The sequence below is a fragment of the Notothenia rossii genome (assembly GCF_949606895.1).
Source record: "Notothenia rossii genome assembly, chromosome: 7".
NCBI lineage: Eukaryota > Metazoa > Chordata > Actinopteri > Perciformes > Nototheniidae > Notothenia > Notothenia rossii.
Genome location: NC_136905.1, coordinates 82,476,128 through 82,491,274, shown reverse-complemented (window position 1 = coordinate 82,491,274; position 15,147 = coordinate 82,476,128). Strand labels below are relative to the sequence as shown.

Below are 15,147 nucleotides of genomic sequence, written 5' to 3'. Positions count from 1 at the left end.
GTGTGTGTGTCTGTGTGTGTGTGTGTGTGTGTGTGTGTGTGTGTGTGTGTGTGTGTGTGTGTGTGTGTGTGTGTGTGCGTGTGTGTGTGGCCTAGTATTAGTATACTTGTGGGGACCTAAATCTGTTTACACAGTCACGTGTGGGGACTAGCCTCCCTTATGGGGACACAATGGAGGCCCCCATTAGGGGAATCATTCATTTTAGGCTGAAGACTTGGTTAGGGATTAGGGTACGGTTAAGGGCAAGGGTTAGGCATGTGTTGGTTATGGTTAGGATAAGACTCCAGAAAATGCATGAAAGTCAATGTAATGTCCCCTGAAGTGATGTATATATGGTGTGTGTGTGTGTGTGTGTGTGTGTGTGTTTGTGTGTGTGTGTGTGTGTGTGTGTGATAAGGAAGAAGGGTTTGTCTTAAAGTAAAAAACGCGAGCATGCTTTCTATCCTTTATCCAAACTTCTTCCTCAAAGTCGGCAAAGCGTATTATCATCTACTATTGTAAACACAGTTGTGACTTACAAAGAACTGGCCAAAATAAAATAATTTAATGTTTTTGACTATGAGAAAGTCATACTTACTCTTAACATTTGAAAGAAAAACAGTTTCAACGCCAAAAACGACACCAAAACCCATTTCAACCACATGTTTGTATATATAGTTTAACTGGGAGATTGTTCTCCATTTTGGGGCCAGACTGCATCAGTCAACACATCAATGTTTAACATTCCTGCTAAGGTAACTCCGTGCATTTCCTTAAGGAGAGGAGAGTCAAAACCAAAATACAAACTGTAGGCGTCTACTGAAGTTCAATGGACCATCAAGCATACATTGAGTTATTTCCTGAAGTCCCGTCAGTCCCAGTTTCCTGGAGAAAATCTGTTATTTTAAGCTCAAAAACAGCAAATACTGTACGTCAAGTATTTTTTTTTGTGCAGCGTAATTCATGCATTTTGTAGCATACTTTTCACAATATATTTTGAGTTAAAGTTCCCATGTCATGGCCATTTCCACTGATCATAATTCCATTGTTGAGGTTTACTAAAATAGATTTATACTGTGCAATTTTTCAAACTCACATTGGTTTCGCATTCTTAGCCGTGATATACTGAGCGTATACCACGGGTAGAATTGTAAGTTACTTTTCACAACAAGTCAGTATCCCTCCGCGTCTGAGAAAAACAGTATACCGTTGGCCGAACCACGCCCCTTAGCTGTGATATAATGAGCATATACCACGGCCTGTCGTGAGCTATTGCTTAAGTATTCAGAATCACTCTCTAAACGGGCTCGTTGCAGCTCTTGCCCCCCCCCACCTCCCTGTGAGCCCAGTGTGCTCCGATTGGGCGGGACGTTGTGAATCGCGCTGAGCTCCGTGGAGGTGTGGTTTCCTTGTTTAGCGAAACTCACCCTGAGCAAACACAAAGTCACAGCCGAAGTAAAAACAATAAGTGTGGCTTGATATTGAGTAAGAGAAAGGTTGATAAACGCTGTGAGAATGGGTCTGCAGAGAGAATTTCACTGCGATCCCAACTGTCTGTTATCTACGACGGAGTATTAGGGCCACACTTGGAAGAAAAAAAACAGAGAGATTTCGAGAATAAAGTCGTAATAATACGAGAATAAAGTCATAGTTACGAGAATAAAGTCGTAGTTTCATAAGTGAAATTGTTAGAATATTCAGCATTTAGCAAATAACATTAAGACATTTGTTTCCTAGCTAAGAGTTAAATGTAGGGTAGGTAATTCACTTCAGAATCACTTTTTGTTATATTCCATGGAATGCTCTTAACATCCTGATAGCAATGAAAACATTAAATGCTTTGACAATAAATATATACCTAAAATTCGTCTGTGGAAACCGCGGCGCTGTAAAAAGCAAATCATCTGAGCCGGCCCGGCTAAAACAACTGGATGGCCTACCTGCCTGTCAGCCTTCCACCTGTGCACAAACTTAGATTTCTTTCAGTTGTGTACTTTCAAAAGTTTCAAATTCTACCGCACTCGAGCTGGTTTCTCCATTCTTACCTTACCTTTAAATGGGATTGCTACCACACACAAATATGATGCTACAGCTAAAAGGTGATTAGCTTAGCCTAGCATAAAGCAAACCAAAGGGGGGCACAGTTAGCACATTACCTCCTGTAAAACTGAATCACCATCCTAAAGTTTTTAACGTATATATTTAAAAAGAGGTAGTCTATATATTAATTAGCTTTAGAGACAGTGGTGTGATGTTTTACTTTGGACAGAGCTAAGCTAGCTGTAGTGTACACATGTTTCCATTAGGCTAAATGAAGCCAACCGACTGCTAGCTTTAGCTTCATAATTAGCTTACAGACATGAGTGGTGTCACTTTCGTCTAACTTTAGGCAAGGGGAAAAAAACATGTTGTGAACTGTTTCCTGAAGTTAAAGTCTCTTTCTTTCTATTTTAGTTCTGGGGAAATTATCCTACATCCCAATACGTATATTTAGATTCAATACACATCAAACTGCAACTTCAGTAATATGCAAGAGCCAACACGAGGGATTGTCAGTTCCACTAACCTGCTCATCATCTGCAGGATTTAAACTTTATTAGATAAACAATAAAACAGTGTTTCCTGCGATCAAGAGGGAGGGAGGCACCTTGAAGTCTCACAAGGTTGAGCGTCAGAAGGGATAATCAGGTATCTTTAGCACTTTGTCTCCACCTCCGGACACCCAAAATAGGTGACCACCAACTTCTCCTGGGCACTGAACAACCCAAAAAAACATCACCAAATAAAATGTTTACAGGGACCTCCTGGCATGCTGCTGATTTAATTTTAGAACCCTAATGCCTTATGTATCTTAAAAAAAAAGAAAGAAATTCCACATTTTCCACACGTACATTTCTGAGAGACCTCGACTTTTGATTCCAGGTCATTAAGTCGAGCCGTGGCTTTAAGAGGGGCCCTAAACCACAGGATATCCGTTTAAATGACTAAACTTTACATGCACATATGTAGGTTAGAAAGAAAAAAACAGTTTCTATATGTTAAAGAAACATCTGTGCCCAGTATTTAGTATATTTTCTTCCGTCTTGAGTGTAGTTTCCTCCAGTTCTCTCAGGTCACATCCACTGGAGTGTCCGTCTTCCTGTGGGTGTTCAGAGCTGCCGGCTGAGCTTCTGCGCCTGCCTCTCCTTCGCATTGAAGGCATGTTTAGTGTCCTGCAGCTGATCTATAATCTCCTTGGCCTCCTTCATCTCCACAGCGAGCTCGTCGTACTTCTCCACCAGCTCCTGGTTCTCCCTGCGCAGCTCCACCACCAGCTGGCCCAGCTCCTCGCTCTGCTTCCCGCAGTGCACCTTCAGCTGCTCCATCTCCAGCAGCGTCTCCTCCATGCGCTTCACCAGGCTCTCCAGCTTGTCTTTAGACATCTCTGATACGTTCTCAATCTCCTGAGCAGGGCTTTTTCTTCTTCTGTGTGTTGCAAGCAGTAGCTCCTGTGTGTTGCTTTGTTGAGTGTCTGCGATTATGGTAGTCTAATCCTCGATCCCTTACAGGTCTCATGCAGCAGACCCCCCTCCCTGCTCTGTAATCCCCTTAGCAGAAATATCCTGGTGCTCAGGTGTGACACGGAAGCATCCTGAATAAATCCTTTTACACATGCAGGATGACGCTCGTTCACAGGCTGTTGTTCCTATAAATATTTCAATGTAATTCTAAATGTATTCTAATTGTATTGTTTATTTTTAAATGTATTTGATTTTATTTCAATTTAGTTCACTCTTAAATGGAGCTACGTAAAGTATAGATTATGCCTCAATTTAATCTGAAGCTGCAAGGCAGTACAAACTAACTAAGCACAGTAACATGTGTTTAAGAATAATGTTAGGTACTTATACTTTAGTATTTCTAAATAAATGCATTGTTAATCAGCACATTTCTAATAACTGGGATTCTTTATCTTGAGTTCAAGCTTCTTTTAGTGCATGTTTTTAATAATCTGATCCTAGCAGGTGTCTGCAGGAGAAGCTTTAAGTAATAATCTCTGTGGCCGAGCCTCCGCGGGGACTCACACGCCAGGATGAGGCCTCGTTAGGTAAGTCACAGTTTGAGGTTAAGCACTCTGGGTAAACTGCCAAACCGTGACACTGTCCCACACCGTCCCCATGACGACAACTAATGCGTGTCCCCGGTGGCGAGCCAGCGGGTCGGCGAGCGAGGGGAATCATCGGCACGCCGAGGAATTCTGACAATGTTCCCACCGCCTGCAGAGAGGCTGCGTCAAAGGAAGCTGCGGAGAGACGATGCCGGACGGACAAAAGTGTGGGTTTGTGAGTGACCTTTGACCTCTGCAGGGGGGGGAAATAAAGAGAGAGCAGATTTACAGAGGGGAGGTCTCTCATCAAACAGTCTAAAGTTTATGTTTGTCACTCAATGTGTTATCAAGTGCTTAAAGGGGCCCTATTCGGGTTTTTTCAGGGTTTTCCCTCTCCTGTAGTGTTCTATAGGTTTTAGTGCATGTAAATGGTCTGCAGAGGCTACAATCCCTGTGTCCCATCCAGAGGGAGTTTCTCTCCAACACACTCTCCCCGCCTGAAACGCCTCCATTGGACTCCTTTGTTTACTTCAGGGACATAGTGACATCACTATGTAAAACTTGCGCTTGTATTGACTAGCGCTCCAACACAAGAGGCGCTTTCACACCGCAGTACTTTTCCCACTTTATTTCCGATATAGTTTCGAAATGTCGGGTTCACAAAAAAAAAATCCGGAACAAAAATTAGTTCATGAGAACCTTTTTACACCCTTGCTAGAGAGCAGGTACTTTCGTGGGAGAAAAAGGTTCCTGTGTCTGATTGGCTGGGCGGAATGCAAACCACGCCCCGTAAAACTCCCAAAAAGTTTTGTGAAGCCGCCATTTTATTATCCTCGCATTAGCATGATTAGCATTAGCCCAGCGTACAAACGCAGATTGACTAATTTATGGCAACACAAAAGAAAATATGGGAGCGGAGGAGATGAGGAGGTGTCGGCGTTCTGGCGATTTACTCGGAAGGCTTCAGTAGAAGCTGCTGGGAGTCCCAGCAGCTTCTACTGAAGCCAGTCCCTAACTCCGGGGACTTCCGGCCGGGGACTTCGGGTGGCAGTATACGCCGTGAAGTTGTTTGCGGCCTGCCAATAAAACCCAAAGCAGAAGAAGAAGAAGAAGTGACGTCAGCGGCTTCTTTCTCCTAATCCTCCACCAGGGACTTATTCCGGTGTGAACGCAATCTGTACTTAGTTCATCAGAATTAAAGAGTTCTGATGAACCTTTGTGGGAAAAGTACTGCGGTGTGAAAGCGGCGCCTATTGTACAGCTAAGGGGTGGGACATCTCTAAACTGGTTGACCAATCACTACAGAGCCGGCCAGCTAACCAATCAAAGCACACTGGGCTCTGGTTTCAGACGGAGGGTGGAAAGAGGTGCTGCAGCACAGGCTGTATGAGAACAATAAAGACCTTTTTAATTAAAGCATGGAGACATGTCCCAGTAGTATTTTAGTTTTACTTCATTGTACACTATGCAATTACAATTAAGTTAAATATAATCTTATTAAATCTATTTCAATTTTTCACTCAACAATGCAGAGGCCGATGTTGTCGGACAGCTACTGCATATTCATAACACTTTATATTCCTATTTTTTTTTGCAAGTGAAAGGTTGTTCCTCAAGACAAATAAAATGAAATGTTTCTAAACATTTTGACCTGATATCTAAATGTCGACTGAAATGAATGTGTGGATTAGAGTTGGCAGCATTGTACCTCCACATGATGTGTGTAGAGATGGTAACTGCGCTCGCACTAAAAAACCCCAGTCACCACTTGGCATCAAAACCAAACCAACTATGAAGATCACCACTTCTAGTGCGAGGTTTTGTCCACACTGGCAGAAAAAAACACAAATTACAGTCTCGAGAATCTGAGAGCTGCACTTCCATTTCAAACAACATCAACAAAGAGTATTTTAACTTTCATTATTTATTAAAAAAACAAAATCTGAATTGAATAACCTTGCATAACACACATATGCATGTGAAGGACAGGAAAAAAAAAGGCAGTCACCCGACATATTCCCTAAAAAAAAGCAAAGTTTCAGAACAGATATTTGTATATATTGTTCCCTTGGTTGATCTCTGCAAGCGTTACACTCGAGTGAAACAATACAAATCCATCAGTGCAGCTCGTCCTCCATCAATCTGCATTATTTCATTCACATATAAGAAGCCACAACTCCATATCTCATAGAAGACCCTTTTTTAAATGTGGTTTGTTAAAATACACAGTTAATGCTGGATAACTGGAGATTATGTTCACATTCAAGTTTCAAATCAAACTACATCTCCCTCATTTATCAGCATTCTCTTCTCAAAACACACAGATTTGATGTTAGTTTCACAGACGCTCCGGATCTGTGTAGGAACCGTTACCCCGTGTTTGAAAAAGTACAAAGTTTCTCTTATGCATATTTTGGAAAAAACTACAGTATCTGTGTTTAGTGGAAATAACCATGGTGTTAGGTGTAGCACAGTAGGGGGCGGAGCCTAAAGAGTGTGAGAGCAGATGATCACAGGTTACTCCGGGCAGGTTGGAGAAAAATGAAATTAAATGTGAGTCAGGGAAAAGAATGAAAAGCACATTTCTGTCAACAATAACAACATCAACAACAACTACTGAAATGCCCTCGAGCAAGGCACTGGACCTCCAGGCAATCTCGTGTGTGTGTGTGTGTGTGTGTACTTTCCTCCCTCTGCAGGCTGTGACATCAACTGTGATTTAAACGAATATTTAACCAACAAAATGACAATTTCCCTCACATGCCAGCCTCTGCAGAAAAATACTTTTAATAGTATTTTTTAGTTGAAAGGTCACGTTTTTATGAAGTAGTAAAAACTTGGATTGTACTGCATGGGTTTTGCTTTTCCTAAACGAGGCCATGATTGACTTCATTTCCAGACTTTTCTATTTTTGCTTGATTCTTTGTTTACCTTTAAGGCATGAGGGAAAAACTACGATTGAATGATTGAAGTTACAGGCGGGGTTTTGTGATTATTTTGTTGGTGTTCCTTTCGTTTAAAATGAAGGGCAGGAAACACGGTGGAATATTAGAGTCAGTGTCACAAGTACACTGATATCTTAATGCATAGAAACACAAAGAGAGATACACGGGCTTAAAACGTGATCAGTGTGTCTCTGGGTGTGAATCACTCTCAAAGATTTGTTTTTAAAGTGGGAAAACTAAACTCCTTTCAAAAAAGATCCCAACTCAAGATTATATTCATTATCTAGAACGTGTTTGGTCCATTCATCGTTTGGTTGTTTGGTCAGAAACTGTGAATAAGGTCTCAGGTCGATAAAGTCCAAGGTGATGTTTTTAAATATCTCGGTTTTGTCCATGCTAACTCCAAAGATATTCACTTTCTTATGATATAAAAGAGAGAAAAGGCGGAAATCTCCATATCAGAGAGGCTGAAAACGGAATCTTAGGACAATTTCTAATTACAAATGACTTTAATAATCAATCGATTTAGAAATATTTGGCGATTATCTTTCCGTCGACTATTTGTTTACAGATCTATTCTTCTCGTATCTTGATTTGATGGATAGTAAATCCACTCTTTCCTGTGAAAAACATCACTGTAAATCTCTCGGGGTGGGATCGCTCATCCGTCGGCGCTTCTTAACCATTCGTAACGGCGGTGAGGAAAGCACGTGTGGTGACCGACAGCTCGAACACAAACTCCACATCTATCATCAACACCGCAGAGCGTCCGTTACTCAATGAAGGCTTTTTTCTTTCATAGCAGGGGTAGCTTTGGGGGGGGGGCTGTAAAGATGAAGACGTTTGATTAAAGTCTTTGAAGGAGATTTCCCTTCGCTCCACAGCTGCCTCTCAGTGTCCCTGAGCAAGGCACCTTCTGTAAAGTTGTAGAAGACTGTGGTTATTATTACCGTTGCTCCTGCAAAGCTTCCCTGGATAAATAAAAAAATGTGAAGATGAGGTCCCAAGTCGAGCCAGAAATGTCACTTCTTGGTTTTAAAACGCAAATAAAAATGGGGGGGGGGGGAGGTCCTGTCATAGTGGGTTTCTTTCTGGTCAAGGGGCCCCCCGTCATCGCCCTTTTGTTCACCACCCGGCCGGTGACGTTGTGGCCGGAGGAAGTGCGAGGGTGGAGGTTTAATCGTGGCGTCGTCCTGCTAAATGTAGAACTGGTGCAGCGCCAGTCTGTCCATGAAGGGCTGCACCAGGTTGTCTGTGGCGAAGTAGAAGACTAGGCCGAAGAAGATGGAGATGGGCAGAGCGGGGAGCGCCTTCTTGAAGATGGCGAGGAGGAGCAGGGTCAGACACAAGCCCTGCGGGGGGGAACAGACAAAACAGAGCTGTTATACAACCAAAGCTTTCTGTGGTCATATGCAGAAAAGAGCTTAAAAATAACAGTTTTGAGTCCCTTAAAATTCTAATTTGGCCCAAAATACATCAAAATATTGCTTTTTTTTTCTGGTTAACAGCAATTTTTGATCCTATAAATGTCAGAAATGGATTCAGCTTTCTCAATTATTCCCACAACCACTTCAAAACATTTGTATAACTATTGTCTGCATATGCTAATCAATGCAACTTGTGCTAATTTTGCAAATTGCCAAACACATGCAAGTTAGCATCCGGCAGTGTCTTTGTGTGGGGACCCGTACTAAACATTTCTATCATAAAACTTTGGGGTACTCATCATTTCCGGGTTTACAATAGGACTTTGAGCTAGCAACTCGGCTACCACAGAGTAATGTCATGAGACAGAAGCCCTGCGGGGGCACAGGCGAGCAACAACAAAGCTGTTATACAAATCAAGTGCTGGAGGTTTTGCGGTGGCGCGAGTTGGACGCTGAAATAAGAACTCACGATGAGGATGGCCACGAAGCAGGCGAGCGTGGTGTTCCAGTCGCCGCTGGCTGTGGCCGAGGCCTTGCCCACCAGCATGCTGTAGAAGATGAAGTCTCCGAGCCCCAGCTTCACCCCCCCTGAGAGAGAGAGAGAGAGAGAAAGAGAGAGACCACAGTCAGGGTGGAGGCTGATTCAGAAACACAGAAACTCACGCCCTCCCACCCGCACAGAGATCTGTACTGTAATTACTGTACAAACAGAAAAAGAGCCCATATTTACCCGGGCTCTCACTCACATGGAACCCGGCAATTGTCGTGAATAATCGCTTCCTAATCTGCGACTAAAAACAGGCTGCAGCCAAACATCTAGTCGCTCTCATTTCACAGAGAGGGCAGCTCATAAAAACACTCCCCAGATGTTTTATGATGTGGTCACACACACACAGAGAGAGAGAGAGAGAGAGAGAGAGACACAGAGAGAGAGACCTCTCAATATGTGATTTTGATGAACAGAAGTGAGTTGTTTTTCTGCGGTTGTTACAATTGGAGAGAAACTTGATTTGTTAAATATGGTTCTGTCAGCACTCACTCTCCTCGTCGTCGTCGTCCTCCACGGGGGGCCGGTCGGAGGGCATCTCCTGGATCTCCCGGCGGGTCTCCTCCGTGGTCTGCAGGGGGCCCAGCTGGTGCTCCTGGCTGTTCACCCAGTTGGAGCTGAAGCCCCCGTCGTCATGAGACAGAGCGGGGGGGGAGGCCGGGGAGGCCACGTCTGCAGAGAGCGACGACAGGTCAGTATGAGAATAATCAACACTGAGGGAAATGTGAACAAACACTAAACATGGCTCATCCACCTGCAGCACCCCCACCCAGCCACACTCGTATTATGAAGAGTATCCTAACTTTATATCTTAAAGGGGACCTATCATGCAAAATGCACTTTTGTACGTCTTTTATACATGAATATGTGTCCCCGGTGTTCCAGGGAACTCACCAAGTGTCAGAAAACACAACCCTCTCTATTTTCCTCCATACCCAAATCTCTGAAAAAGGGGCTGCAACGGATCTGATACAGACTGATCCAGATTTGAACACTTATATGACATCACAGAAGTGGCGCTACGGCTATTGGGCCAACTCCACCAATCAGGAGGAGACAGCCACGGACATTGCCGTTGCAAAGCGCTGGAGACGCTGTAGTACATATGCTAGGCCTGTAGATGGTGCTCTTCTCACAGAATCAGCCCATGATGCAAAGACAGTGTTAAATTGAGCCAAATGAGGAATGGCTAAAATGCATGATCTGTTTGGTATTTTGAAAAATAAAAAGTATAAATATGCCTTATATAGGTATGGTCCTACACTATATTATTCAAATATAGCATGATAGACTAACTTACCTTAAAGTGGACCTATTATAGATGAGAGTAACACCTACGTCACTTCTGGGCAAAAATGACGGCCCCGCCCACTTTTAGGGGAAACAACGCTGTAATTTGATTGGCGGTCAATACAAATTCTGAAGTTTTTGCCAATCCCATCAGAAATGTTTGAAAACCGTGGATTTGTGGATCTTCAAAGAGCCCGATCACGATGGCCAGACAGGCAAACATTACATTAAATTATTTGAAATCGAAGATCGGTCTCGATATATGGTTAATTTGAAATCAGTAGACGAGGCTGTAATTTCTCCAGCTGTTACTCTCATGAGCGAGGCGGAACATAATAGTTTTATCAGCCAAAAAGCTGCTGTTTTGTTTATTGCACCTCAAACATTAAAACAAATCCAGAGTTCAGTGTTTCTGAACTTCCTCTAAGAAGAAAGGACGGTAACAGAAGAGCTCTGTGGCTTCAGGCTCGATCGCCGTTCAAATGACAGCCGTTGGTTTCCCCCAAAAGTGGGCGGGGCCGTAAAGTGGTAGATGTTACTCTCATCTATGGACATCGATCGCCTACTGCTATATTTAACCATATATCGAGCCAGATCGTCGATTTCAAATGATTTCATGTAATTGTTTGCCTGTCTGGTCATCGTAACCGGGCTCTTTGAAGATCAGAAAATCCATGGTTTTCTTACATTTCTGATCGGTTTGGCAAAAACTTCAGAATTATTATTGACCGCGGAGCCGTACTTTTTGCCCGGAAGTGACGCATTTGTTACTCTCATGTATAGAGTAATCCTACTTATTATATATTTGTTTGTATTGTGTATTCTAGAGGTAATGTACGTTTATTTATAGAGCACATGTTCAGACACAGAGGCAAATCAAAGTGCCTTACATCATCAGTAACACTTAATAAGAAGACAAAAGAAACAATGGAATAACCGGTTCATAACAGAGATACAGAATAGTTTAAAAACAACATTGTAAATAAAGTAGGTGCTAAAAAAAAAGTTAAAAGACTTCTGGGTAAGCAGCTGAAAAAAAGTTATATTTTCAGCCTCGACTTAAAAGACCTCAGGTTTTCTGGAAGTTTGTTCAATTTGCGGGGAGCATAAAAACTAAAAGTAGCTTAGATACTTCAATCATCTTCACTCATACCAGCCCAAACAGAATCACTTTCAAATCCCAAATATATATGACCCATTAGGTGGAGCAATGTGAATCATATCCCTGTTCAGTTTGAATACATCACAAACCTTCAGGAGCCTCCTCAGGCTGAGGTGGAGGGGCCGCTGCTTCTGTGGAGTTTCTTTTTGGCGGCCACTCAGTGTCGGCCATGTTGACGAGCCACACCATCGTAGCTGAGGAGGAGGAGGAGGAGGAGGGGGAGGAAGAATCAGAGGAAAAATATTAAGGTTTAAGGATTCATGAAAAAATAAAATACAAGAAAAACTAGGAAAGTGCCGTTTTATGCATCAATGAACAAACACTTGGTTAACCCTTAGATGCCCTCAGAGTGACTGGACCCTACTCTCTTCCATAAGTGGGTCAAAAGGACCCGTATTAGAATAATATGTGTTTTTATTCCATTTGTCATTTTGGTTAAGAAAAATCACTTGTATAATATTTAGTATTATATTTTGGTTCACACTAGAAATATTTTATATTTAATGTTGCAATATTTATAAAAAAAAAAAATATTTGGAAAAAAAATGTTTTGAACATATCAATGCAAAGATCTCCGCTATTCTGAGACCCTCACAGTATTCCAGTCCCTTTTCAAAACTCATCTCTTCTCCTCATAGCCCAACCCCCATCAATCCATGCAGGTTGATCAAGTTTGATAGTCCTATACCCCCCACCCTAACCTTCCCTTATATTGTAAAGCGATTTTGAGTCCTTGAAAAACCCTATAAAAAAAACATGTATTATTATTATTATTATTATTATTATCATCATTATTATTATTATTATTATTATTATTATTATACTGACAGGTATCAGATCAGGCTGTGTAAAATAATCTTCCTGAGAGGTGTCACTTGTGATGTAGTCTGTGTGTCCCACAGTGAATGTATTCCTGACAGCAACAGGTGATAAGAATCAAAGGTTCCCAGAGGATCCCAAAGGAAATGCATGCGGGTCATTTTTGACCCACTTATGGAAGCTTGGGGTAGAAATACAAAAACTAAAATTTCTTAAAATCTAAATTTAAAATTTGAATGGCGTGATATCCAAAACATGTTTTTGAGGAATAGCTATAATATGAAATGATAAAAAAAAATGTATTACAAAGATACTTCAGGAAAACCACCTCACCGGGTCCAAAAAGACCCACTTATGCATCTTAGGGTTAAGACAAAGTGTAACCATTGGGTTGTATTAATAAAGTAAGAGTACATTAATAATAAAAGATATGAGGTTCCTTGTGGCTGTTTACAAACATATTCTCTCATTCTTTCTACACCACAGCCAAAAGAAATACAAGAACATTTTCGATAGACAGAATGATCAATGCATATCAGCATTAAAAGGCAGAGTGCTGTGGAAGAGCTTTGAACTGCTCATTAGACTCAGGGGGAGTGCAGACGCTGAAAGGAGTTGAAGTGTTATTTTATGAGCCTTTTTCCATTGACTCGTCTCTTTGTTGTATTCAGAGTTTCTTACAGGAGTAGATGAGGGCGGGGAAGATGGGCTCGTTCCTCTCCTGAGCCGTCTCCACCAGGATCCTCAGGGGCCCTTTGGGACAGAGCACCGCCAACAGATCTGAGAGGAGAGAAACCAGAGAGCTGGAGTTAGACAACCTGAGAGAGACAGACAGACAGCCTGAGAGACAGATAGCCTGAGAAAGAGAGAACCTGAGAGAGACAACCTGAGAGAGAGAGACAACCTGAGAGAGATAACCTGAGAGAGACAACCTGAGAGAGACAGACAGACAACCTGAGAGAGAGAGACAGACAGCCTGAGAGACAGATAGCCTGAGAAAGAGAGAACCTGAGAGAGACAACCTGAGAGAGAGAGACAACCTGAGAGAGATAACCTGAGAGAGACAACCTGAGAGAGACAGACAGACAACCTGAGAGAGAGAGAAAGCCTGAGAGACAGATAGCCTGAGAGAGAGAGACAACCTGAGAGAGACAACCTGAGAGAGAGAGACAACCTGAGAGAGAGACAACCTGAGAGAGAGAGACAACAGACAGACAACCTGAGAGAGACAGACAGACAGCCTGAGAGAGACAGACAGTCTGAGAGAGACAGACAACTTGAGAGAGAGAGACAGACAACCTGAGAGAGAGAGACAGACAACCTGAGAGAGAGAGACAGACAACCTGAGAGACAGATAGCCTGAGAGAGAGAGACAACCTGAGAGAGAGAGACAACCTGAGAGAGAGACAACCTGAGAGAGAGAGACAGACAACCTGAGAGAGACAGACAGACAACCTGAGAGAGACAACCTGAGAGACAGACAACCTGAGAGAGAGAGACAGACAACCTGAGAGAGAGATAGCCTGAGAGAGAGAGACAACCTGAGAGAGAGAGAGAGAGACAACCTGAGAGAGACAGACAACAGACAGACAACCTGAGAGAGAGAGACAACAGACAGACAACCTGAGAGACAGACAACCTGAGAGACAGACAACAGACAGACAACCTGAGAGACAGACAACCTGAGAGAGAGAGACAACAAAATGTACTGCATGTGTTTAGCATACAGCGGGCATATGTTTAAAGGGAAGATTGAGGGTATCTAAAGAACCCCATTGCAACCAGATATCTGAAAGTGAGAGGTGAGGAACCCCCGGGGGAATAGGACCCTGCCAGCTTTCCCCTTGCCTAGATTTAGGGAAACTTTGGAGCAACATTTAGCTTCCTTACGATACCACAACATCTGGATTCGATCCGATACCAAGTATTTCAGGGCCAGTACGATACCGATACTTTTGAAAATGAAAAGCGTCTTATGTACTTTCATGTAGGGGAGACTTGCATGACATGATTTTTGAGCTGAAAGCATCAAAAATAGACTCAATCTGTCTGTGTAAATCCCTGTGTCCTTTTGTTTCCTTCTGTAGTCCATTTCCTGTTGTTTGTCTTGTCTTACCCCGGCTGATACTTCACTAAATCCTCTGTTTTAATTGTTCCCTATATTGCCCCTTGGCCCTGTAAGGTGTCCTTGGGCGTTATGAAAGGCGCCCCCCCAAAAAAATGTATTATTATTATTATTATTAAATCTGAATTAATTTTCATGATTAAAGACAGGAGAGTTTTTATTGACAAATAAACGTTTTGCTTTTGCAAATTTAAAAAGTGCAAACATGAAAAGTAACAATACAAAGTGGCCACAGTAGCGAACTGCCTTCTTGCACACATCACAGTTCGCTAAGTTTTCATTAACAGTTGTGAAATAGCTCGTGAACTGTTAGCGCCGGTGTTATGCATGCCCACTGCACCTGGCGGAAGCGCGCCACAGCGTAAAGCACTCAGACATTCCGATGATCTGTACGGCAAAGTTAGGTTTGGAAACGATATCATCTCCTTTTTGAGGGACATGCATAACGCGGCATGACACCGGAGCCTCGCTGCGGGGAAGCTTTGGCGATGTTCTGAGTTTGTTCTAATCTGCTTTCAGATTTTTCCGTCATTGTTAAAAAAAATCGGTCATAGACGGAAAATATTCGGTTGACGCGACCTCTGATCGGAGGTATCGATATTTTGGGATCGATCCACCCACCCCTACACCGCGTGTCTCAGAGGTATTATGTCTTTGTGCTGTGTGAGGTAGGATTTGAAAAGCAATACAAAGTGAATTAAAGTCCTGTCGGTTAACATTTATATATCTTCAGCTTTGGTTCCAAATCTATTCCTTTCCTAAGGAT

At 42.6% G+C, this 15,147-nt stretch overlaps 1 protein-coding gene across 1 annotated transcript; it reads right to left on the bottom strand.

The window, feature by feature from the left end:
• Positions 1 to 5,974: 5,974 nt before the first annotated feature.
• On the bottom strand, positions 5,975 to 14,825 carry LOC307046502 (presenilin-1-like; the record flags this gene model as incomplete). Its single annotated transcript, XM_079692871.1, has 7 exons — positions 5,975 to 8,363; positions 8,908 to 9,026; positions 9,478 to 9,657; positions 11,527 to 11,631; positions 12,938 to 13,074; positions 13,822 to 13,879; positions 14,717 to 14,825. The coding sequence occupies 7 exons, from the start codon at positions 14,823 to 14,825 to the stop codon at positions 8,208 to 8,210; spliced, it is 864 nt and encodes a 287-aa protein (XP_079548997.1). The 3' UTR covers positions 5,975 to 8,207.
• Between the last annotated feature and the right edge of the window lie 322 nt (positions 14,826 to 15,147).